This window comes from Esox lucius, chromosome 15 (genome assembly GCF_011004845.1).
Source record: "Esox lucius isolate fEsoLuc1 chromosome 15, fEsoLuc1.pri, whole genome shotgun sequence".
Classification (NCBI taxonomy): domain Eukaryota; kingdom Metazoa; phylum Chordata; class Actinopteri; order Esociformes; family Esocidae; genus Esox; species Esox lucius.
This window is the reverse complement of record NC_047583.1, coordinates 14,476,233-14,502,658: the sequence shown is the minus strand read 5'-3', so window position 1 is coordinate 14,502,658 and position 26,426 is coordinate 14,476,233. Positions and strand designations below refer to the sequence as shown.

The 26,426-nt window shown below is 42.7% G+C and overlaps 1 protein-coding gene across 9 annotated transcripts in view; it reads left to right on the top strand.

Annotated features, from left to right (window-relative positions):
* The window catches only part of esrrb (estrogen-related receptor beta), a 57,942-nt gene that overhangs the window by 5,048 nt on the left and 26,468 nt on the right, over positions 1-26,426 (top strand). For 2 of the 9 annotated variants that reach the window (XM_013137469.4, XM_020053811.3), the window contains exons 2-4: positions 8,510-8,578; positions 19,937-20,346; positions 25,665-25,781. In XM_013137469.4, the coding sequence (XP_012992923.1) occupies positions 19,950-20,346; positions 25,665-25,781 (514 nt within the window). In that variant the 5' untranslated portion in view covers positions 8,510-8,578; positions 19,937-19,949. Of the gene's footprint in view, positions 1-3,671; positions 4,181-6,632; positions 7,392-7,631; positions 7,651-8,509; positions 8,579-16,746; positions 16,788-19,936; positions 20,347-25,664; positions 25,782-26,426 lie in introns of those variants that run through there. The other 7 variants (XM_010879046.5, XM_034297216.1, XM_010879044.5 and 4 more) reach the window with 7 other exon arrangements.

Sequence of the window (26,426 nt, the reverse complement as noted above, 5' to 3'; positions counted from 1 at the left end):
AAGTTGACGTAACTGTGTAACTCATCCCAGTCACTGCATCCTAACCCCTGGGTGTGTTTGCTGTGTGTGATCTGTGTGTGTGTGTGTTCATGCAGTGTGTGTTAGAGCTGGGATAATAAACAAAAACCTATTGACACCAATCGTACTGACCACTTTTCTTGATATTGATATTTTTCCTATTATATTGAGTTTCATATTCTAGATAAATAAGAGAAGTCTGAAAGGAAATAATTCATTAATTGTTCAATTTGTTGTTATTGCAACCTGAGTCACTTTATTTCTAAATGGATTTGGCACCATATCACCTGCTCTGGTGTGCGGGTTTGTTTGCTCTGTGCAGGTTTGTATTGTAGCTATATTATTATTTCAAGTTTCTTTAATTTAAATTGAGGATTTGGCTTTGACCCCGCTTTATTGATAAGCATTCCAAAGGGATTGCTCTCATCCCCTTAACGAAATTGGATGGTTAAAAAAATGAGGACGATTTACCTTTTAATACTAAGTTTCCAATTAAATGACTGTCTGTTTTGAAATATCTAAGACATCAATCATCCATTTGATACAATGGCGCAATTGTGATGCATTTAGCATTTGCATGTGTCAAAGCCCTATGCCATGAGGTGGTAGGGCACACTGTGTCTTGTATCTTATCGGTTTATATACAGTTTAATCATTATTCCCATATGCTAACTCATAGAATCACTTTAATTCAGCATGAGGGATTGTATCTGGGTGAAGGACACTGGGTAGGCTTTGTTTCATAGAAAAGCTAACTTGTAGTTTTGATTTGTCATTGATTTTGTCAGAATCTTTCCTTTGGATAATGAATTGGGGTTTGTTGCAACTTCAACAGACTTTTAAGATTTAATCATTGATTAACAGTAGTTGATTTTGGATTGTATTTTTCAAAGTAGCAGCCATGACAATTAATGGCTTAGATATCTTGTTTTTTGGAGTATTGTACCATTACTTTTATTGTATCATGTATTTATAACGTTTTCTCCTGACGCCCAAAATGTAATTTCCACTTAGTCTTATCGCAACAACTACCAAATGGAGTTCGGGAAAGTCAGAGATGTAAATGTGATTTCCTCCAAGACATACTCCGCCAAAGGCCTTCTTCTTTCCACACTGCTAGTTCAACCAGGAAGTTAGCTGGGACCAATGCGGAGAACGCTACTCTGGCAAATGACCACAATCAGCTTGCAGGTGTCTGTCTTTCCCGAAGGACTAGAGTGTGATGAGAAAAGGAATGCCTTGGCTGTCTCTCTCCCATTAGCCCAGGGCGATATTTGGCCAATATGGATCGCAAATGATATCCTCCCAGTCACAACCAGCTGTGAGACACCCTGGTAAGGGTGTGCTGGTGTTTCAGCCCCCACAACAGGCCTTGGGTGAATATATCCAAAGTTGGGTCTGAAATGACCCCTGGGTTGAAATATGTTGCTTTCAGGTTGAAAGAAGTTTACATAATTTGCTTTGCTTTTTAAAGCAGCTCTGAAGGGATTGTTGCTGGAAATCAATAGGCCTGTGATGATCAATAGGGCTTGTGGACATTTCATTGCCAGTATGGAGTTATTCAAAAGTCCTGTTCTACAGAGTGGTCACTGCATATTATTTCAATCACTTTGTATTTTGCAGTGCCCCATTCTACAGTGAGATGTCATCATTACTAAAGAGGATGATAGGTATTAGAATAATGCCATATTTTGGCTAATGCAGGTAATAAAATGTTAGTACAATTGAAATTCTTACTTTCAAATGGTACCGCAAAGAAGGTCCACACATCAGATAATGTTTATTCAGTTGGGAACATCAACTATTTTAACTGAAATGGATAATCTCCATATTGACATAATGGAGTGGACCTTCCTATTCACATTCAATGGCTGTTGGACAGCCATCCTTTTGCAATTGTAAAGTTTCAACTCGATTTACATTTCTATTATAAACCTTTACCTTTATTACAGTAGTCCGAAAGGATTAGTTAATTCTATAAATGATTTTCCTATGATAGAAATGACACTGTGATCTGTAATACTGTGCGGCTTAACTCAAACACCTCATGCTGATGTAAAACAAGGTTTAATGCCTCCACATGTGTTTGTGAAACATAGAAGGATATTGTAATCTATTGGTAGACATTGTAGTCAGCCCCCCAGTTGTTGACTCTGGTCAGCTCTTCATTGATCAAATGATTAAAGCAGCTATGAAAAGTAAGCCGTCTCCGAACTTGCTTTATTCAAGTACGGCTTATGCGATAGGAGTGAGTTCTACTGTTTCTATTTGACTTAGCCATTGACTGGTCTTTTCTCCTTAAAAATGCCTTACTAAGCTGTGCTCTTATAATATGAGGATACTGTAACACGGAGACCGTCGTTGACTGTGAAATGTTATCTGCATTCCCCACATTCTTCCTGGGCTTGATCAACAGTGAAACACAGGCGGTTTTAAAGCGGAGGTCAGTGAAGACAGGGCTGGATTTTCCACCACTTTAAAAGCTGATGGGCTCCCAGAGGTTGGGTTATGGCTTGAGATCATCTCTCACAGGTGGTGAAAGGCCCACAATAGTCCTTCACATGTAGCATCAAGCGCATGGATTTACTTTCCTCAGCGGTTGTGGTTGTCCATTGCATGACAAGAGATGTGGAACCCTTGTTGTGTATGTTGTTGCGTCTTGGTTTTCTCTTGGTGTGTTTTTGACTGAATAACCCCACTGTGGTTTGGTGATACTTATAAAAAATTGCCTAAAGATTTTTTGAAGATTTATTGACAAGACAAACAAACAGGCAGCCATGTCTCTGGGGCTGCTACTGCTGTTAGTTAGCGACTAATTTGGAAGCTCAATCAAAAAGCTGTGCTTTGTTACAGTGCTTTAATGGGAATGTTGGTTAAATTACAGTGCTTTAATGTGAATGTTGGTCATTATTACAGTGCTTTCTTGTGAATCTTGGTTATTCTATGCTCTATATAATACTATTTTTATAATGGACTCTTGTTCATGTGCCCAACAAAAATCCCTTGTCACATTTCAGCATATGCAAAAGAATGCATGTAAAAACCATGAGATTCCGTTTTCTTATATATTTATTTTATAAAAACATTTTTGTGAAGTTTGGATGGAATTAATAATGATATAATTCATTTTTGTTTTGCAATAAATGTGTTCTTCTGAGATTCAGTGGGCTCTAAAAGGATATAGCATTTTTTTTTTTTTTACTGGGCATTATTTGTATTTTTCTAAAATCAATAAGTCATCAATGTTTAGAAACTAATTTATCTAATTTCCTAATTATCACACAATACTAACATTGTTTATGTTGCTTTCGCTGTCATATTCTATTCATGCGCATTTTAGCATGTAGCGTGAAGTATTTTATTTGCACGTACTGTACATGTAAAGTGCATATGCCTGTTCGAATGATAATGGAGTTGTTTTTGTGAGTGCGTGTGTGTGTGTATTTGTGTGTGTGTGTGGGTGAGAGTGCATGCGTATTTGTATGTAGTAAAGTGCAGCATTGAGCAAGCGAGGCATCAAGCTTTTGGTTCCCTCCTCCCCTGTTCTGTGCCGGCCCCTCTGTCCCTTTAAGGCCTGCCCCTCGGAGCCAGCCAACAGCAGCTGTTCCATATTCATCAAGCCCTTGAGTCTTAAAGAGCCCTATCCTGACCATGGAAAGAGTCATTCCTCTCACTCGCTCTCTCACGCACTCTCCATCTTAGCGCTCATCCGCCGCTGCCTGTGCTTCTCTCGCTCTCTCTCTCACCCCCCTTCAACACTATCTCTCCCTCTCTCTACCACTCCCCTCTCTCTTTCGTACACACAGACACACATACGGACGCGCACACACACACATACACACGCGCGCCCGCGCATGCACGCACACACTCAGCCACATAGAGGGACACGGAGAGACGCGCACTAACCCGCTCACTTGCGCACACGCACATGCTGGCTCACACACACACACACACAATCAGAACTGAGCATACCTGTGCAGGCTGGGGGAGCCGTGCTGGAGGGGCTATTCACTGTTGTCTCTGAGGGTGCTGTGCTGTCATTTTTGGGGAGAAGCGGGTCTCAGTTGTTTCCTATTTCCTCTTCTCATTCCTGGAATGCTTAAACTGGACTGATGGACATTTCAGAACTTTGTCTGCCAGACCCTCTCAGCTATCATAACCAGTAGGTGCACCTCTTTCTTTCTTCCTTTTAACATTCCCTTCTTTTGTCACGTTGGATTGTGCTTTTTTCCCCCCGTGCGCTCTTTCTTTTTCCCCTTTCCTTCTTTCTCTGCATGTTTCCTTGTTGAAGTGCCTGCATTTGTTTCCTTTACAAAGGACCTGACTATCGCCACACTGAACTTTTTGGAGAGATGCACTGCGCTTTTCCTGGCTGTCTTGCTTCCACAAACACGCTTATGTCCAGTCACTGTCGGACTCATTCAAACACGTTAATGTGCTTTCACTGTCTGAGTGTTTCATTCTGCGATGTGTTGGAGCCGGGGCTGTTAATTCGCATAAAAGTGTTTCCTGCTAGTGATAGCCTAAAGCAACAGGGCAGGTGTGCTGTGGTGGATGTTTGTGTTGAGTAGGGAGAGAGGACCCTTAGTCTTTTAACACTTTGTTAAAGCTGGTTATGTATGTCACTCTGTGCGCATTTCATTAACAGCATGGCCGATCAATTAAGAGTGGCTCATTGCAACTTGCGTGTGTTTTTCCTAAAGAATAGAGGGGACGTGTCCCGTTGGAGCTTGTTCAGGCAAGGCTTTGTTCTCGCTCCCTGTCCTGGCTGGATGGCCACCCTGGGAGAACCCCAATACATTTAAGGAGATTAGATTCAAGTGAATTCATGGAATTGAGGGGGATGAATTACACACTAAAATATTTGTATGTCTTGGGAAAGACATATGAGGAATCTGTAGCCCCACTGATCAGGCATATGCTGCCCAGCCGACAGCACAGGAGCCTGTCTGAGAAGCACTCGCTAGCTGGGTTTATTTAAAGTAACATTCTAAATCTATATGCTTTTATACATCCATATCCTTCTTGGCTCATTGGAGATTTAATTTATTCATAGCAAATAATAGGATCTGTCTGGTATGGGAAAACAATTTGAATATATTTTTTTTTCAGTCCTCTAATATTTGTCAAAAAAGTGTTGTAAATACATGAATGCAGAGAATTGCTAGAAATATGTTCATTTACGTTTTCAAATTAATTTAGAGTGCAGCTGTGTTGTTGTAGTTTAATACTGATCTACAATTGATGCCAAATATTTAATTGACAATCTTTTCCTTTCTAAAGCCTGTAATCATTATCATGTGCTGATGAGGACGTGACTTATTCCTGCTGTGAAATTCTATCATGTAGTAGTTAAGACAGTCATTATTTTAACCCATAACTCTTTCCACGCTAAAATCTAATCAACCAAATGAGTCTGTTGTTGTAGGTGGATTATGATGAAAAAGGCACCATGCATATCTGCTGAAAGAGTGATATGAACAAGGAGAATACCTTGGAGTAGTTGAGGAGTATAGATTTTCATGTATAGTATTTCAAAGCTATAAACACAGGAATTCTCAATGGGGTTTAATGCAAAAATGGAAAATTAATTATTTGGACAACTTACAAATTCACTCACTTGTTTTGAAGATCTGGAGTTTGGGCATTAACTATTCCCTACTCAGAGTGAGAAAAGCTAATCTAGTAAACTAATTAATTTAGACACCCTGTTATAATCTCCTTTGTTTTACGTAATCAGGGTTCTTTACAACTGCCTTTTTAGAGAACTGTTAAAGTAACTCAAACTTGTTCATCATAATATATAATAACTATACAATGCGTGTAACTACTGGGACATATTTTTTATCTATTTCATTTAATTGACGTCTGCTGTATATTAGTCAGTAAGCTCAATTATTAATTAAAATTATACATTTACATTGTTACTACTCAGAAACCTTTAAAATGCAATCTTACACTTTTAAATGTTACTTTAGTGTTTTCATTTTTAAGTTTCTCTTTGACATCATGCAGTATGAACAGGTGGCAATCTAACCAATCTAATTGTAACCATTATGAACTGCATGAATGTAATCATCAGTTGCATTTTATCAAGCCTTTTTTTAACTTTGGGTTAACTGACGTTATTTTCAATAGGAAAAGTTGAATTTAGGATTTTTGTTTCAAGAGTCTAATTTGAAGAGAAACTAGCTACATAATGATTTTTCGATAGCAACAATGCATAATTGTTAAGTTGTTAAATTAGGCTGACAATTATTTAGTTGACATTCGTAATACATGTAAATTATATTAAATTATTTATTTAATAATTGCATGCTACTTGCAAGATACAAACCCTTTTTTTAACTGAAATATTATTATAAGATGCACTTATTATTTCGTCCAATGCTGTGTTAACACTCCTATTAATGTAACATTTATAGGAGAAATATATTTAGACATCTACATATAAATAGAACTACAAGTGGTTACTGTCAGTGAAAATATATGACATATAGACTGTGTGTTTCTTTCAATTTGAGATATATAATGGTAATACCAATACATTTAATATATTATAACATGTAATTATTAATTTGACAGCAGCAGATAGGTTGGGTGCTAAAAGCATTAGAAAAACTGTTGTTGCTGAAGTTACTTTAAGTTCCTTAATACTCTTGATGTTAATGTAAATGGTGTAATACAGCCCAGTGATGATATAGGTATTGCATGTAAAAATCACATTAGTAAACCAAACACTTATTAAGGCTGTAGTTGTGTAGCTATACCGGTAATTACATGCAGTGGATGTTTTGACATGGTTGGCAATATCTCAAACACAAATCAGTTTAACATCAACTGTTATCTTCTTCCATAATCGCGTTGAATTAATTTAGATATTTATCTAAGGCTCCTAAAAAACTATTTAGTTATTTTTGATGGATAAAATATATTTTTTACTCTTACTAAATCCTGAAGTAAAATATTCAAGACAATATCATTAAATTAACTTTGATCTACATTCATAGAAAAATGAAACACAAATATAAATATATACTGTATACATATCGCTAATGCCACAAATGTTGTCTAGTGATGAATGTAGTGTTGTTGGTTATAGGACTTTGTTGGCGTTGGTCTTGCAGAGGGTAGTTTCGGATGTCTGTTGGACGGCAGTGTTTGTAGCAATTTGGTTCATTCGGTGGGGTTTGGAGTGTCTCCGGTACTTGACTGCTGGGATTCCTGGGCCATATAGCACCATGTAATTAGCAGAGCAGTGATGTGGAAGCAGTATGTATGCTCAATAGATTGGCCTGGGGGGCCTGAGTGACGCTGTCTATCCTGTTGAAAGACTGCTTTTATGTTGGACTAAATGGAGACAATATGGGGAGGTATGTATAGTTTAGTATCGTTTGAATTTGTCCCACATGCATATACATTTTTCCTCAGAAATAACACAATTTTTGTGTATGTATGTATTTTCTTTAAATACCTTGTGTCACAGCCTAAAGCTTTCTTCTATGTTGTTTTTCCCTGTTCAATTGGGATGTATTGTATATGCCACATGTATGAAGATTAGTATGGAAAGGAAGCTGTAATTCACTAAACTTTATTTTTCTGTCTTGGCTCAGGCTGCAGGATGTCACATATGTGAGTGAGACAGGCTTATTGTTGCACTCATATTGTTCTGGTCGTTTCAACACCTCTCAGAAATCATTCAATACTAAGGATTGTCAGTTTGAGTTAATCTGGGCTCGCTAGCAAACACGCTCTGAGCGGCAAGGCAGCCGTTTGAGGCGGGTACTCCTCTCTCTCCCTAAATGTTCTATCAACACCCTCCCTGCTCCTCCCTGCTGGATTCTACATGTCCATTTTCCATTCAGGGAATGAGAGCTTTCTGATGCATTTTCACAAAAGCAAAAGTTAGCACACAGCAATTAATTAGATTTCAATTTGTTTGACTTAATTCCCAGGTTGCTACATTAAGCCCAGTGAAATGGCCATCTCTAACAGCCCTTCTTGTCCCTCTCTTTATTTCTATTAGGTTTCAGAGAACAAGGCGAGGGAATTACATTAGTGTGTCTGAAGTTAAAAGCTCTTTGCTCTTTGACCAAGTGTTTCAGTGTTATTGGGTTAATCAGATTTTTGCTGTCTTCATGGAGATGCTATCGTGGGGTAGAGGCAGTGGCGGGTAACCAAAGCAGCCTTGCACAGACACTATCCAGATGGGATCAGCTTACAGTAATTTGGTTTCAGAATACATTACCAGAAGAGGCTCCTGGCCGAGAACGGCCACCCTGTTAAGAGCCAGGAGCCTGTGGTTGCTGTGGCCACAGTAAACAGCCAGTCCTCAGACCAGCGCAGATCCCCAGCCCACTACAGCCCTCGTTCTGCTCCTCTCCCTGTGCACTTGAGGGGAGGTGTCGGGATACGTGCCTTTCTACAGAAAACGGAATGTTTTAAATTAAATTTGTCACCCAATTCTAAATGCATCTCCTTGTACCAACAGGGCTTCGTTGTCCAATTCATTAGGGCGATTACTCAGCCCACTGGCCACACTGGAGCCCTCTCATTTCTGGTAAGCCCTGCATATGAGTATCATTTCATTCACTGTAAACATGTCAGTCAATATGGGCTCGGGGGGGAGGGCGGGGGGGGGGTTCTGGCCCCGGGGGCCCCAGGGCATTTTGGGATGCGGAGTGTGTTGGCACTCCCGGCTCTCCCTTCTTTTGTGTGTTTGTTTGTAATGTGTGCTACTTGCTTTTTAGGAATCGCTGTTCGCACTCTTTCACCTACAGCCTCACGTGCAGCCTCTCCCCCAGCCTACTAGGCACAATATAATATTAGGAGTCAGAGTATTAAGACTCCAACAGAATTAGCTGCACCTCTGGTATTTAGCGTCCCGGCAGCTTTATTTTATTTGCCATGTTATTGGGGCCTTATTGAGATGGCTGCCTAATGCTTATAAAAGAGCTACTGGAGATGATACAAATTCATAGCTATATGGTGTAGACCATCCCGCTTCCTGATGTAGGAGGAACTCTGTCTTGTTTCGTAAATACATTTGATTACACACTGTTTGGCTGAAGCGCGTGCATGGATTTATCTCAGAATACTTAGGTAATTGTCCCTTTAGGAGGTAGCACCCATTGTTAGCACTCTGAAATTACGGCTTTATTTTTTGATACCGTGACTCATACGAGCTCAAGCAGTGTTTGGCCTTCCCGGTCTTTTGTGACGAGCTACTGTTTCACTTTGACTATTTCACGACATCCACCCGCACTGAAGCCGCCGACCGTCACCGCGCATAGCTCCCGATTTTGGCCACAGTAACCTTGGACACCTTCATCGCCGTGTGAGAATCCGCTTAAAAATAACCAGATCCATTAGTGTAGGAAGATAATGCCAGCCTGACTACGTTGGACTGTACTCTCACGCCCTTGTGGCAGCGAAGTGCTATCACTGACACGGTGCGTCAGCACTTCTTCCTGTTGCTCCAACACTGAAAGGCCCCTCTTGATTTACACACACACATGCGCTCCCTCTGTACATATAAGAAGGTTCAGACTGAAGTCTGTCGGAAGAAGCTGTGGAAAAAAAAAATGTCACAACATAATGCCAGCGTGTCCAGTATTATAATGCACTCTTTACGCTAGTTCTCCAGAGAATGGGTCGTTTTTCAGGGTCCATCGGTTCACCGAGATGTGTTTCTGACACAGTGCAAACCGCTCTGACTAAATGTTTAATATGTGGTGAGAATGAGATTGACCAGTTATAGTTTTAATAATTGAAGGTCTTTGGTGTGCTACTCATCTCCTCATATGTCCTGTCTGCTTTCATTAATTCCTCCTGTCTGTTTTTGCCTATGCTTTTCTGCCCAATTGGCACAAGGCTGAACTGTAATTCTGCCGCTTTTTTGTATACACTGTCGTAATGGAGGGAAAATGCTAAGTACGCTAATTTACACCTGGTGAAAAAAGTGTGACGTGGCGTGGCGCGGGAGGCTACGCGGGCGTTTATCAGGGAATGTTATTGGTATTGAGCGGCTAGTCGTTTGAAGGTTATGTTTCTGAGCAGTAATTGAAATGCAAAATAACATTAGGATCGATGGTTAGCTCTGTTTATTTATGAAATCAATATTGAAACCGTTCATCACAATAGCTGCTCTGATTCTTACTGACAGCTTAACCAAGTACGGATGGAATGACTGTACACGAAGCCCGGGCCTCCCAGCCATAACAGCTTTTAGACTGAGTGTCATTTGCCTCATTGCTCTGCCCTTCTCTGCCTTGTTCCGTCCAAAATGCCCAGGCAGACTGATGGCATGGAGAATTCAAGATGTTTCTGATGGCAATGTTCTAGGACTTCTGAATGATAACATTAATGAGGTTGCATGAGGATTGGGTTAGGACATAATGTGACTGTGTATGGGTCCCGGCTGAACCCAAACACATCCTCCTGGTTGGGTTTTCCTGCCCTGGGGCCAGTACCTCTGACTGTCGGTTCACAAAGCATTACCATCCTAGCATAAAGGCTGACTGCTGGCCACTTTGCCTCAGTGTGCAGGCCTAGTTTAACTGGGTATATTTATTGATGTGTTTATTTCCTAGGGACCTTGTCAATAGGCTTTCCAGTCACTTTACAAAATTAATGGGAATGTTGTTTGAGGTTTTCAGTAAATTGAAAATGTTGTTTGGAATATTAGGGCTATAAAGAAGGGGGTTATGAGATGTTTCTTGAAAGTTGCTTGTTTTTCTGTGCCTTTCAAACATGTCACTGCCAGTTGTGATCTTTCTCTGGGGTTTGTCTTTTAGGAAGGTCACCACGTCCATTTCATTCCTTTGTTTTAATTCAGTGTCAAGGTGCTATCTTCTGTAGGTAAATCAAAGTCCATTATACAGGCGTTTTGGCCCTCTCTCAGTGCTCTGCTGACCCGTGAGTGTCTCAGTAAACCAGAGTGCATTATAATGTAAATCTTTATTTATCACTCTGTCTGCCTGAGAGAAGGCTCTCTGCTTTCATATCTGGAATGTCACAGCAGGGGCATGGAACGTACATGATGCTTCAGAATGTGGATGGGGTGACAGGGGTACTGCAGATGTATGGAAGGTGAACTAGTCATATTTTATGTAGTGAGTTTAAATGCTAATGGTAATAGCAAGGTAGCTGTATTTTACTCATACAACTTCATATTCTTTTTTTTTTACTTATTATGGGTGTGTTTTTTGTTGCCGTTTTCTACTTTTTGTATTTGTACGCCACACACGGAAATACACAAAGTTTGAAATATCCCAGCTGAACTACTAAAATAAAAGAAATAAGATGAGCTCTGTAATCTAACCTGTTAGTTAGGTTTCTTCCCTGATGGCTGGCTGTTGAGATGCATGTTTAGATTGCCCTCTGAAGGAGACACATTAATTCAGAAAATATCCCCAAAGTTGAATTATTCCTGAATGGCGTGGTGTTGGACGCCAGCGTATAAATCACTCAGCCCACACGCCTTTTTATTATCAGCCGTATTCATGGGGAATGAGAACAGGGTCTAGAGATGAGCCTGTAAAGACCTACCGCCCCGTGGGAAACCTAGGAGAGACCAGGGAGACCTGGGCGAGGCCGACAAGAGACCTAGGAGAGACCAGGTGGACCTGGGAGTCCTGTGAGAGGCCTAGGAGAGCCTAGGGAGAGATCAGGTAACAATCATGGGAGTGACCAAGGAGAAAGCTTGGAGAGAACAAGGTGGGACCAGGAGCGACCTGGGAGAGACCAGTGTGAGACCAGGGTGAGCATGACTACAGCACGAGACCTTTGCCACACCACGACTAAGTCCTGCATTGAATAAAGACCAGCAGCTGGCGCCATACGTTGCAGTATCATTGCAAAATCATTGATAGTAAATGAAAGACACAAATATACAAAGCAATTACCAAAATCAACATTACAACATTTTATAGAACATTCTTTTGTATTACATTTTTTTTTTTACTATGTTTGCTATCACCAAACTATGTAGGTTCAACACTCAAGATCTCAGAGTTGAATATCTGACGGCGTATTGGGATCTCAGCCATATGGTCTATGCGAGCATGTATAAACATGTACGCATTTGATTGCAGTTAAATTATCCTGGACACCTGATAAACATGCTAATTTTGCGGCTGTTAATTGTGCTGCAGTTAATTTTGTCGTTTGTGTGTGTTTGGCCTTTTCTCTGATGAAGAGGGGTAATCTATGGTAGTGACAGGACAGGCTCTTTGTTTAAAGCAGGTAGACTTTCCCCTAAACAAGGACAGCCTATCAGAGGAAGATTAATGAAGTAATTTCATGCATGGCTCCTTGCCTCTGTTCCCCTGTACTCAGAGTCACTGTGTCTAAACCTGTGATTTACATTGGTCTGCCTTAAATAGGCTTAACCCTTAGAATAATATTTCCCTCTGTTAGTAGTCTACACACACACACACACACACACACACAGTGCTTGTGTATAGATGCCTATACACTGTGTTCATTAGTCATGTACCTAGAAACCTGCCGGATGAACGTTGGTTATTAAACAGATTATTATAGATGATAGAGCCTTATATGAAACAGATAGTGTTACATAGTTTGGTATAATAAAGATTATAGTTGGTTTTGCAGTTAGGAAACTGAGAATTATAGTAGGCGTTACTGTTCGATATGAAACTGAATATTATATTAGGTGTTCCAGTTTGATATTAAACTGAATATTATAATAGGTGTTACAGTTTCATATTTAACTGAGTATTACAGTCGTTTTGATATGAAACAGATTACTGTAGGTGTTACAGTATGATAAGAACCAGTTTTATACTGTAGTGTGTTTGAAACAGATGATTCCCATGCTGGGTCTATTTGTTCTTTAGTCAGGTAGGCAGGGTTGTGTGGCAGTGCTGGATCCAGAACCGCATCATGGGTTTCCTACACTTCCTATCGGGCCATCATCATCATGGCCACCTAATCGTTCCCAGCTTCCATGTGGATAGTTTGTCCTGTCTCCACCCCAGTGTTAATATTCTCCAGGTCCTTGGTGCAGTTGAGAATGTATTTGCAGTCAACTTACTCGGTGAAATAAGGGTTAAATGAGTACGCGCGTGGTGGGACGCCTGGACCCAGGTCTGTAAGTGTGCTTGACAACAAGGCTAGTCTGGTAAGGCTCTGCTAGACATGGCGGTGCTGTGAGATGGATCCGAATAGCACAACTCTGTTATTATTAGGCATTCGGAAACAATTACCAATGATTAATGCTCTTGATGACACATTTGATGGCGGCTAATTATTTTTGCTGAAAGAGCACCATTAGACTGTGTTCCTACAGTGAGACAAGGGCATACAGTATGGCTCCCTGACGGGTGCCAAGCCCGGGCTGTGCTGAACTACTTTTACACCATGATACGCTGTCCTACTCCACAGGGAGTCTTCCTGCAGGGTATGCAGACTAGTGTGTTAACTCTTCTAATGCTGCCGAACCATTTGTGATCCGGTAACCCACTCCCGAATAGGGGTCTCGATCTGATATTTCCATTGGCTGCGTTAATCTTCCCGGGATCCTTTTTGGAATAGGATTTGTCTGGTGTCTCTCAGACAGTTCAGTCAGACGAACAGCCGAGTGCCTGTATCATAAGAGGTCCTGTTTTTCCTGCCAGCATCTTTCCAACAGGAAGGAAAGGGGGTAGGATCAATAGATGTGATCTGCGTCTCGGGCTGGCTGCACTATCTTGCGGCTGGCTTGTTGGAGCGTGGGGCTCATGTTGTCGTAGCTAGTGAGCTCATGGCTTTATAAAGACTACAGTGACATCGCTGTGGAGAAGCTAAATTTAATCCTCTGCCGGAGACTGAGGAACTTAATTGGCCGGGCCGCTGAGCTGCATGGTCCCCCCAGTGGTAACCCAGCACCACCCAGCACCACCCCGCTCCACCCAGCCCCATCCCCTGGCCTACGGACTATTGATCTGGGGCCCGCATGGCTTTCCATAAGCATGCATAAACAGCCCTGTCTCCCTTCCTCTTTTGCGCTCTCTTTCTTTTCTCATTCTTTCTTTCTCCCTCTCTCCCTCTCTCTCACACTGTTTTTCCATTTTTCAGTCTCCTGTCCTACTGGTCTTGTGTTAGCGTCTGTAGCTACGCCATAAATCTCTGTCAGCTGACATGTCGGCTAACAAAGAGGCCCCCGCACCTCCACGCCCTCTAGACCCAAATGCCCCATTCTCTGTTTGTCTATAGCAGGACTAATGAATGAGAGAATCCCAAATTAGGAGGTTCTCCCAGACTAAGATTAAAAAGGGAGTGCCTCTAGCCAATATACTACCCATTGCCTCCTGTTACATTTACACAGAGTCATCTCCCCCTCCCCTCTGTCACGCAAATACAGGCACGACAACTGCACACACACACACACACACACACACACACACACACACACTTACTCAAAATTGCCCAAGAGGTTTTTTGTCCCTATTCCCCTGATAGCCATTAACCTGAACCCAGTTATATAGAAAGGCATCCTCCATATTTCACATGCTCTCCATCCACCACCTTGTCATCAGATCAACCCCCCCCCCCACCCCCACCCCCACCCAACGGCCCATGAGAATACAGACACCCTCCAGAAACCTCCCACCTTACACAGAGACATGTCTGTATTTCAGTGATTGTCAGTCTGTGGTTTTGGTTCCAGTCAGGCAGCCCCCACCCCCCCGGCTCCCTAAATGAGTGGTCCTCCTTCCAGCCGTGTGGTGGGCCGTGCGGTAAGAGGTGGCACTGGCCCCTGGAGGAGAGGTCACCGTGGCAGCTGCCAGTGGGCTCTGGTGTTGGCGGGAGGCTGTGAGGGTCTGTCAGGAGCTAATTGAGTTCCTCCTCCCGCGCTGACTTTGGGGCCAGTGGCTTATCAGGGACATCGCCCGGGGGGCCTCAGGGCAGATCTGCCTCTACTGGGGCATCTGATATCACCATGACCCCCTCCCCTTAGGTAAACAGGCCGGGGGCTTGGATGAGGTTAGCCAACACTATCAAACCATGTTTTTTGGCTTCCCGCAGCCCACAGCGTGAAAAGCACATTCTAAAATGGTTGTGTCGTTGTAACACTCTGTGGCGCGGCTGTTCATCTGACTACACATTTTGCATTTTGTCCCATTTTGAGTTGAGCTTCTGGCATAAGCTCTCGGGTTGTGTGATGTGCTCATATGTAAACGGAGTGGTAATTTGAGCAAAATGCCTTGCTGTCGGTCCATTTGCGTGTTTAACACCTCAGTACAGTACTGGCATCAGCACCCTACAGAAGTCACAGCAGGAATACCTACAAATTGGCCCAATTAGTTTCTCCAGGCTCTTTCGTGTTCCTGTGACAGTGTTCAGAATGTTTAGGCCGTGTTCAGAACGTTTAGGCCGTGTTCAGAATGTTTAGGCCGTGTTCTGAATGCTGCTGGCGGCTCAGGCTGAGACAGGAGTCACTGAGACAGGGGGACGAGTGCTCCTTGGTTTTTTTCTCTCCTCCTAAGGAAGAAGAGAAGAGCGCTGGAGAGGAGCAGGGCTTGGAGATCATTAGGGCAGCTAATCCTGGTCACAGCAGCAGCAGTGGAATGATATTAGGGATCTGAAATGCTGTTAGGAGGGCCAGGTGGAATCAGATTAGAACCAAACTGCGCGGTGTGCTTTTGTGGGCCCATAACCCACCACTCAGCATGAATTTTGATCGGTACAAAGGGAACAAAAGGAGGAGGAAAAGGGAGGGAAAGAGAGAGAGTGATATCTTTATCGTGCAGTCTGCAGTGTGCAGCCAAGCAGCGGAATGGGAAGGACACTTACTGTACCTGAGGAAGACTATGGATTTCCCAACATGCTTGGTTGGTTTACTTCCCGTCCGCTCTGGGGTACATCCTATACACGTCTGGTCCGTGTGACACACTTCTATTAACACAGCTTTAACTATCAGATTATTCATGTTGGTTTTTTATTTGGAATAGCAGTAATAGTATTGGGGGATTTATAAGATTTATGTCTTTGGCAATATGAATGCTGTTGGAGTGCCATAATAAGGCTGCAGTAATTGTGTAGTTGTATTGTTTCACTACACCCGTCTCAGAAAATTATTATTTTGGACCCACACAAAAGACGTTCTAAACTTTTTATTTATAAACCAATGCTGGGCGAACTTCTGAGGACAAAGTGGAAAAGCTGAACTATACCTGGTTTCACAGTTCCTCTTTGAGCACAGTGAATGGCAGATGGGTCAAGCTGCCATGGTTGCTGGAATTCCACACAGATAGCTCAATATCTCAATACTGCAAGAAACTATTGTATTAAATAACACATTTTATTTACGACTGGTAGACCAAAACTTAATGTAAAAGAAAGCTGTTTTATTATGAAAATGTGCAACAACTGCTTCTCCAGTTGAAGTACCTCTGCGTCATTGCGGACAGGAGTTAGAATTCTGGTCACAACATACCCACAATGCCCTGGGATATCAAAGAGCATTGAGCAAAATTGTCTCAGCGCCACTTCAGGTGTATGGGTGGATGTCAGACAGGGATGATTTGTCTTATTGCACTCCAGCAACTTCATGTGGTAATTTGCCATGTGAGCTTGGACGTGGTTGTTTGCTGTGGTGTGCTCTCTCCTTTGTTGTGCAGTTGCCGGCAAAGACTTCCTGGTTGGGTGAGCAGTGTAATAAGAAGCAGAATGGCATTGCAAGATGTGCGTCAGAGGACATGTGTTCGGCCCTTCTGAAGCTGCTTGTGGGGATGTTGTGATGACGAAAAACATTTGTGAAAGTACGTTATTGTAAGCAATTTCATGGTGATGTCAGTTACCACCTCATGAGCAGAAATACATAATAAGGTCTAATGGTAGGATTGTGCCAAATGTGGCAGGCAGTCAAAACTCAGAAACTCCTTCAAAGTGAAGTGTTTTTTGACAAAAATGTAAGCGTGTCATTTTCACATGGTTTTAGCACTGAGAGTTTCAGCTGCTTCAGACATTAGCTCCAAACGTGTTTTTGCATTTCAGTTTTGAGATGTTCAGTTTTCCCGATTGACTTGTGAAAACCCAAACCCCAGTCATGTCTGTCCAGTCTGCTTGCCAAGGCTTTCTAAAAGTCTCATGTTGCTGAAAATCTGTTTTTGAGAATTCAAGCAAAGCACTGAAGTGGGATGTGGGGGAGGGGAATGTGGTTTTGAATGCGGGCAAGTGTTACCGCAATTCACCACACTTCCATATGAAGACATTCTACATGTTGCACCTTTAATAGCAATTTAAGAAAATATTTGATTAATGTACAATAGGTTCAAACAGTTAGTATTAATTCGATGTCATTAATCAATATAAGCGGCCTAGTTGAAAACATAAGCACAGCTGTAGTATAATGTGTCATTGCGGAATGAGTTAAGGGGATTCTAGCCGGCACATTTATTATAAATGACCACATAGAGCTGGAGGGGAAACGGTTAAGACACTTATGCAATTATGCTAAGTGTCACCCTGGAGGTGACCTTTGAACTGGGGTTAAGCTTACTCAGAATTTGTTAAATAAAAGCTAAATGGAGCCATCCGCGTGCTGCCATTTTAATATATAGCATTTAATAAGCCAAGTGCAGGTGGACCATCACACAGGTGCACAGAGCTACTGTATGTGTAGCCGAGAACATCTAGCAGATCAATAGAAACGCCCTTCATTCATACATGTTGATGAAAGTCACATTTGTTAAACTGACACATTATGTCTGAGAGCATTAAAGACTGGATTTTTTTGTGGACTTTTAGCCAGTAGTTTTTGAAGTGGTGTTGAGCAGAACTGGTTCTATTTTGTCATTGAGTTGTTTACTTTATAACCATTTGAGATGATTTGGTACTATTAAAACATTTTATTTATAAATACATATTAAATATTTTTGGCATAGCAATTTTTTTGTGGACTTTTAGCCAGTAGTTTTTTAAGTGGTGTTGAGCACAACTGGTTCCATTTTGCCATTCAGTTGTTTACTACATAACCATTAGAGACGATTTGTTACTATTAAAACATTTTATTTATAAACACATATTCAATATTTTTGGGAGAGCAATTTGTATTATACAGAATGTTCCAAATATAATTATATATAATTATATATCATACAAATTACATGTGCTTTGCAATTTGATCCCACATTGCATCTTTAAGGTGATGGAGATTTTTAGTTTCATTGTCTTGTTATTTTCTCATTATTTTCTCCATTTTGAAGACTACATTCAGCAATCTCTCTAAAATATAAACAACATTTTCCTTGGAACCTTCAAAGTAACCTGGCTTTCTCTTTTACCTCTTATTTCCTTTCCTTTTTTCAACTTTCTTTATAGTTACTGTGGGAAATACTGTAAATTGAGTTCCATGATCCCTAGTAAAAAGGGTGGTTATGGGTTTTATATTGTGTACGTACGCTCTATATTGAAAAAATTCCAGGAGTATTCAGCCAAAGGGCTTATACCACAAGGTCAACGGTTTTAACAGGGAGAATTTTTTATTATTTATTTTAGCAGTTAACCTTTTTGTGAATTTCCAGAGGTGGTGGGCACCTGGAGCTCCGATGAATATACATGACAGTAGGGAGAGAAACCCGGGAATAAGCTTTAATTTGACATGCTGACCCCCATTTCCACGGGCCAAGGAAGCTAGGGTGAGAAAATAAGGTTGACCTGCTGACCCCTGGGCCTGAACCCTGCCGTCACCCACCCTCACAATTAAATCAGCCGGGGAAACCGAGATGTAGCCAGGCTGGCTGGCCCTTTTCCCTCTGGCCCTACTCTCTCCGTCCCTGCACTGCATCACTCTGAGATGTCCAGCCATGTGTTGCTTCGGATAGGTCCTGACTACTGGGTTACGAACTGGATACACATGTTAACGACGTAAACCATTAGTTAGTAATATGCTAATGGGTCTAATATACTGGGATGTCTAGCAACAGTACCGTTCAACCAGGAACCCTGGTGGCTCCATTTGCATAAGGCACCCGAGGCTCGATTTCATTAATGTGGGTGAGTGGAGAAGACCTTTCACCCTGTCAGTGCTGGCTAATGCAGAGGTGTGTGTGTGACCCCGGCGCGACCCTGATGGGTCATTGTGTCCACACGACCTTTAGAATGCATACTGGGTATCCATCTCTCCAGTCAGCCTGTTAGCCCAGAACAGACCAGCCTGAAGAGACAGCCTGCTCTCCCAGCCCATCTTGTGTGCTGGAGACAAGACAGAAATATTTATTTTTTATATATATATATATATGAAAGTTTGCCTTCCTTCATGGCAGAACAGGCACAACATCAGACCAAATACTTTTACCAACAACATGGTTGTGGACAACATCTATGGCCTTTGTTCGGTCGTGTTAGCTGCTGGCGGTTAGAGGCTGACTCCAGGTCTGTTCACTGTGCTGTATTTGTTGTATCTGATCTGAACTATATGTCCCAGTGTGGCTGGCTGGCAGCCCTCTACTCATTCTGAGCGTGGTCTGTGCTGAGTGTGTGTGCTGGCCCTGTGTTCTCTCTCTCGCGACTGGTGGAGTGTGTGGCTAATGAGGCGCTTAGCGTCCTCCAGTCCGGTTGGCTGGTTCGTGGTGAGGTTTAGCACACACTGGTCTGAGGATGAGAGTGGGAGAGAGATTCCAATGAGAGAAAGCAGCTGAAGTGTCACTGTGTGCTAATATGGAGTGAGGCCTTCTCTTTGGAGTGTGGGAGTCTGAAGTGACCTGTTAAGCCTGCTAATGTTTTGTCTCTCACAAAAATAAATGCTGTGCAGAAAGTCGCTTTCCCTCTTTGACAGTCGTAGCGTTATTGAATTAATTTTGTCTTTGTCTTTTGTAGCACCAGTCTGAAACTATTAATGTCTACTAAGAGAGGAGCTAGGCTAATGGCCCCCGTGTCTCTCTCCTCCCCCCTCCCCCACATTCTCCAGGCTGCTGAATAGAATGGCCGCGGATGACCGGCACCTTCCCTCCAGCTGCGGGTCCTACATCAAGACAGAGCCGTCCAGTCCCTCCTCAGTCATCGACACGGTCAGCCACCACAGCCCCAGCGGCAACTCGGACGCCAGCGGCGGCTATGTCAGCGCCATGAACAGCCACTCCAACGGCCTGGACTCCCCACCCATGTTCACGCCCGGCGGGCTGGGCGCCGCCGCCTGCCGCAAGCGCTACGACGACTGCTCCAGCGCCATCATGGAGGACTCGCCCATTAAGTGCGAATACATGTTGAACTCCATCCCCAAGAGGCTGTGCCTGGTCTGTGGAGATATAGCGTCTGGGTATCACTATGGCGTGGCCTCCTGTGAGGCCTGCAAAGCCTTCTTTAAAAGGACGATACAAGGTATTCCCACCCCGCCCTGCCCCCCCCCCCCCCTCGCAGACACACAGACACACTCAGTACAAGGCATCCGCTTCGCACGCAGACACAACAACACACTCCCTCAGCCCCCCTACCAGACGCGGCGTATTATGTGTCCTGCGTCTCCTGTTGACCTCCAAGCGCTTTCACCTGCTGCCCCGCGTCGCTCTGTTCTTAGAAGGAGCATGCAGCGAGGCGGCTGTCTCGCCGACGGCCACGTCCCTCGTCTCCCGGGGACGAAGGGGCGCATCCGTGAGGCCCGTGCCCCCTGTTGAGCCGCCATCGATTGGCTGCGTGACTGTAACACTCAGGGTGATCAAATGCGGCGCGGCAGAGGCAACGTGTGTCCACGGGGTCGCTCGCACAGCGGCCATATCCCGCCCCCGTGACATCATCAGCTGGGGACAGGGTAGACGGGGGGGGGTGGGGGCGGGCTCGTGGTCGTAACGTCGTCATCGGGGGTCAGGTTTGGTGGGGAGGGGATGTCCTGTGTGCTCAGATACCTGTGGGGGATCCAAAGCAGGAGGTTGATTATATCTGTCGTGCGCGTTTTTGTGTGTGTGTGTGTGTGTGAGTGCGTGCGTGCCCGGGGAATATGGCGTGAGTGCCGATCTGCAAGGCATGATGTATCACAGGTTCCCATTAGACAGGCAGTGACAGGCCCCCCACTGTGTGTCTCTCTGTGTGCTCTGCCCCAGATTAATCAGGGGGACGCTCACTGCTGACGGAGATATTATGGAGCCAGAGAACATCACTGTTCAACATGTACAGCTGCCCCTGCCTGCTTATGACTGGGAGATATAATAAGAAATACTACACAAGACACATTATTTCCATATTTAACTATTGTAATAGCATGTAAAAGTTTTGTTTCCAGGAGTTCAATTCGTATATATATATATATATATACATACAGCTCTGGAAATATTTAAGAGACTACTGCACCTTTTTATTTCTTTTCCAAAAAAGTTGAAAAGGAAAGTTTTGAGTGAGGAACAAAAGTGTTCAATCTGCAGTGCTCTCTTAATATTAACCCTTCTGTTCCTCACTCAAAACCTTCCTATCAAACTTCGGAAAGGAAAGAAAAAGGTGCAGTGGTCTTTTTTCCCTAGCTGTATATATATTTGTAGATATTGTTTATTTAGAATTTAATTTAAATGTTACTCAAAAATGTTTTGGAGGATTAACGGTCTGAGAAAAAATATACCCCTAAAAATTCCATTATTATCCCCAGGTTATTGAGTGCAGACTCTCTGGTAGCTGTTGATTTTGGACATCCCAAATCCTATCAGCTTTAAACAGTCTATGTACTGTACCTTTGCATGCAAACAAAAGCATTAGGCCAAATCCTGCTGTTTACCATGCTGCCATCAGCGATCCTGTCTATTGACAAAAGATGAACATTTTCTCTCAAGTAACATAACTGCGCTTTTGTTCCCTCGCTACAGAACATTGATGGCGACACACAATAGAAAAGAAAAGAGCAATCTGGGAAAGAAAGGGACGTCTTAAGTGGTGCAATGGCCCAAACAATTAAGAGGGAGGTACATGAAAAGGAAAATGGAAAGAGTTCTCTTTTTTCCTCCCTCGCTTTGCATTGTCGATTTGAAATCCCTCTCTTTCTCTTCTTGGAGGGCTGCCTGTAATGGAGCTAATCTGCCGTCGTTTGTCCGAGCCACAGGAGTTTTGTCAATAACAATCAGCGTTTGGAAAGTGTAATTAAGGCCAAGGCTTTTCATTAGGAGGAAGGGAGGGGGCTGTCTCCTGGGAAAGCTGGGCCAATTAGAAACTCAGGCACGCGTCGCACGCCGGGTAATTTCAGGGAAAGGAGGGGAGAAAAAAACCCAGGACTTCTTTAGATTGGCGAGGGACCCGACTGCTCTTTTGGAGCAAGAGAAGAGAGGCTTAATGGCATAATAATCAGACTGGGGTACCAGTCCAGGCAGAACAGGACATGTAAGAGGACAATGGGACATTTTAGGAGGAAGACAAGGAAGGGGTGAAATCCACAGAAGAACGCTGAAGGAAGAGCCGAGAGACGGTGGTAAATAGGAGCCCTTTGGAAGAATAAGGGGATGGAGTAGATGAGACCTGATTAATTAAAGAAATAATGAGTCTGTCTGCAGAGAGTGGAGGGTGTGAGATGATGGCCCTTAATGAGAACAACTGAAGACGTGTCTTTTACACTCATTCATCACATTGCTTTTAAGCAATAACACTAAAGCTAATGGACTTTTTCCCTTGACACCTTCACACACACTGAAATGCATTTACATTTTTCAGTACAACTTGGGCTATTTTTTAGAACCAGACTATATTTTACCGGACCTGTTAGAAACATTCCTGTTTCTTTACCTGCTGTAGTGTTCCGAAATTCGTTTGTGTTTCCAATGCGTCATTCCTTGTCCTCTCCTATTTTATGCTGTGACTGAGTCCTGATGACAATGGCACATCCATCTTCTGTCTCCTGTTAATCCATTGAAATCGCCCAGAGGTTACAGAGAGGTGGTTACATTAGTCAAGCCCAAGCCCGAATCAAAGTCAACTTAGACCACTGTCCATCCCGGAAATACTCCTTCGCTCCTAGCGGCCTAATCACAGCCTACCCCACTCCTTGTCGGTCCTGCTAATCATAAATCTATTATTTAACCTTATTGTTTTCTCATTTTAAATTAAAGTGTAAAATTGCTTGAAAATCAAGTGAACTCAGTGGCCCTTTTTTTATTTGAAGTAATAGACCTTGACAGTAAGCCTGTAAAAGTCTGTTTAGATTTTGATGAGAAAACCTGCCATTTTACTGTAATTTACTTACAGGACCTGACTTTCCCCTCACTGCCCTGATACAGGTCCTGAATAGCCATAAAATGAATTGAGACAGATTCATATTTAGAGAATTCTTTAAAATAATTTTTCTTTACTTCTTTTATTTGTTTGATACTTTAACCTTTGAAATCAGAGATAAACATCTCTGGTTCATGGTATATATTCAGCATATGAACCCCTCCGATTTATATGAAAATACTTTCTAATGCCTAGAAGACCAGACAATTTTTTTGTCATTAAATAAACATATGTGATATAATCTTCTACCACACAACCTTAGCTTGTGTTATAAATGCGTGATTCGCTCCTTTCTAATTGTTCCCATAAAGTGATTTATTTGACACTGAGTAATGTAAAAAAAAAATGTTTTTGATTTTTTTTTTCTTTTAGGACCCACTGTAATTTAAGTGTAAAGGAGAGAGTATGCACATGGTCTCGGGCAGTTATATTTCATTTGTGCCCTGTGCTGTCCCATATCAACATGAGTTGATATGTCCCATATCAACATGAGTGTTCTGTGGGACAGCTAGGGACCAGGGTCATCTCTGCAGTGTTTGTCTGGCAGGAGGGCAGGCAGGCAGTATACCTTATCATATACACCTGCCAACGCCGCAATCGCACTACATGTTCACAGTAATAACATGTGTCATGTTCAATACAATGTGAGGTTTCATCTATTTCAAGAATCAACCCTCCAGATTCCCTAAAACTATAAAGAAAAATATATTGAACATTAAAGTGTAGTTTTCTAGACATACATTGGTAGAAAGGTGCCAAAATATTGGAGTTGAAGCCATTGCATACAGAACCAACCGCAGTGGTGTGACATCCTATAGATTCCAGAGACTGTTACTCTGACCAGCTCCAGGGATCAAATGGGAAATAGATGGGCTTAATATAGTTGGTTGTGCTAAGATGAGACAACAGTAACAGAGACTATCGTAGCATTTCTCACACATTTATTTACCCCAATTCCAAATAGATTAGGTGAATTAGCATGACCATTTCTAACCCAGATATAAAGGAGGAATTTCTAATAATTTAATATATCTTGGGACACTCCACTTGATCTGTCCAATAATGTTAACATAATTGCATAAGTTGTTAAAGGGGTTTGGAGGAGAAACGCTACCGGAATATTATATAGCTCTGTGTCTCTTTTTTCTTTCTCTCTCTCACTTTTCTTTCTTTTTCCTTTTTCTCTTTGTCTTTATTACTCAGTTTTTTTCTCTTTCTCTCTCTCTTTCTCTCTCTCTTTCTAAAAACTGTATGCAGTTACACAGGATAATTCTGTATGTTAGTCTATATTGAAGTCATTTAGGTTAATCCTTCTTAATGTAGAAGGAACTGTATACATTAAATAGATAACAGTTGAATAGATAACTTGGCTTTGTGTTCGATAAAGAAAATAATCCAAGCTTAAGAAAACAAAAAGAAAACATCAACGATAAAACAGTTGTGTCTGTCTTGTGTGTCTTTGAGTGTGTTTTTCCGTTTTTCCATTCATTGTGGACAAGGAATTATTCTAAAACAGGACCTCAAGATGCCACCTATCATTTTGAAAGCCTTTATTGAAAACCTTGAGTACAGTAAAATATAGGGAATCGGGACGCGAGGAGAATGCCATCGTATGTCCTGCCCTCCCTTTCTATCGCTAATGCTCCCATAAAGGCAGAAACAGCTCTTTTATTGTGTAGCAATGAAACTCTTTTTCATTGTGTTGTCCCGGAATCAGACGCCGTAGCCTTGGACCTGAATTATGTATAAGCTTCTTGCCTGTATTCTATGTAAATAGTCAACAATGGCAACATTGGTAACAACAGGTTTGGGGTTGCCGGAGCATTATGTAAAGTGGTTTGGGGGCCGTGTGTTCCGCTCTCCCCCCTGCTATTGAGCCAGCAGGCGGCTGAGCGTCCGGCCTGTCGGAGGGACCCCGGGAAGGGAAGGGGGCACAGGCTGGATGGCTGGCTGCTCCAGGGGCCTGGAGGGGACATGCTTGGAATTAATGAGACCAATTTAGCAGAGGGCCAGGGTGTCGTCTGTGAAGGGGTCCACGAGGAGTACCGGAAGTCTCCTTTACTCCCACCTACACTCCCTCCCTCCCTGCCTCCCTCACTCCTCACCCCCAGTGCATGAAGTTACTTTGTTCCCTGGAGGACACCTGCCCTCACCTCAGACACAAAACTAATGGATTGTTGCACAGGAGATGATTTAACAAATGCTGATGCCCAGTGTCTGCACAAACTGATTTATTATAGACCGTAGAATACTGTGTGACCTACGCTATCCTGTACAATTGAAAAGACAATGACAATGCCCTAAGATGTGTATTTGTCGTTATGCTTAGATTTATAATGATGTAAAGGAGAGAAAAAAGAGAAGAAAAATTACCTTTTGCTTTCCTTTTCCTATTACTCAATATGCACCGCTGAAGAGTGATCAGGTTAAGGTTAACCCATGTGTCTTATTTTCTTTAGGCAACATTGAATACAGCTGTCCTGCCACAAATGAGTGTGAGATCACAAAACGGAGACGCAAGTCATGTCAAGCCTGTCGCTTTATGAAGTGTCTCAAAGTGGGGATGCTTAAAGAAGGTAAGGAAATCTCTCTCGCATGTTTCTTCTGTCTGCCTGTGTTTTATTTCCTGTCTGTTTATGGTGGTATCTTAGTCATGTTACTTAAAATAATCTAAGTATTCACAATGCAGTGGCACCATTCAAAATGCAGTGGCACGATTCACAATGCAGTGGCACCATCCACAATGCACTGGCACCATTCACAATGCAGTGGCACGATTCACAGTGCAGTGGCACAATTCACAGTGCAGTGGCACCATTCACAGCGCAGTGCACCATTCACAGTGCAATGGCACAATACATAGTGCAGTGGAACCATTCACAGTGCAGTGGCACCATTCACCATGCAGTGGCACAGTTCACAGTGCAGTGGCCCCATTCACAGTGCAGTCGCACCATTCATGTATGTTGGATGTAACCATGGGGCCCATCAGATGATGACCCCTGGGAGGGCTGGTCTAGCAGCCGTGACTGGGCCCGTGCCAGACCAAGGTGAGGGATGTTGGCGGCAGTCTGCTGGGCCTGCAACCATGGCCAAAGAACTAATCTGAGCTCTCCTGCCCTGTTCTGTCCTCCCCATAACAATACAGCAGTAAATAATGTGCAGTTGAGCTGAGGACAGAAATATGCATAGTAGTTGGGCCCTGCTGTCTGAGTAATAGA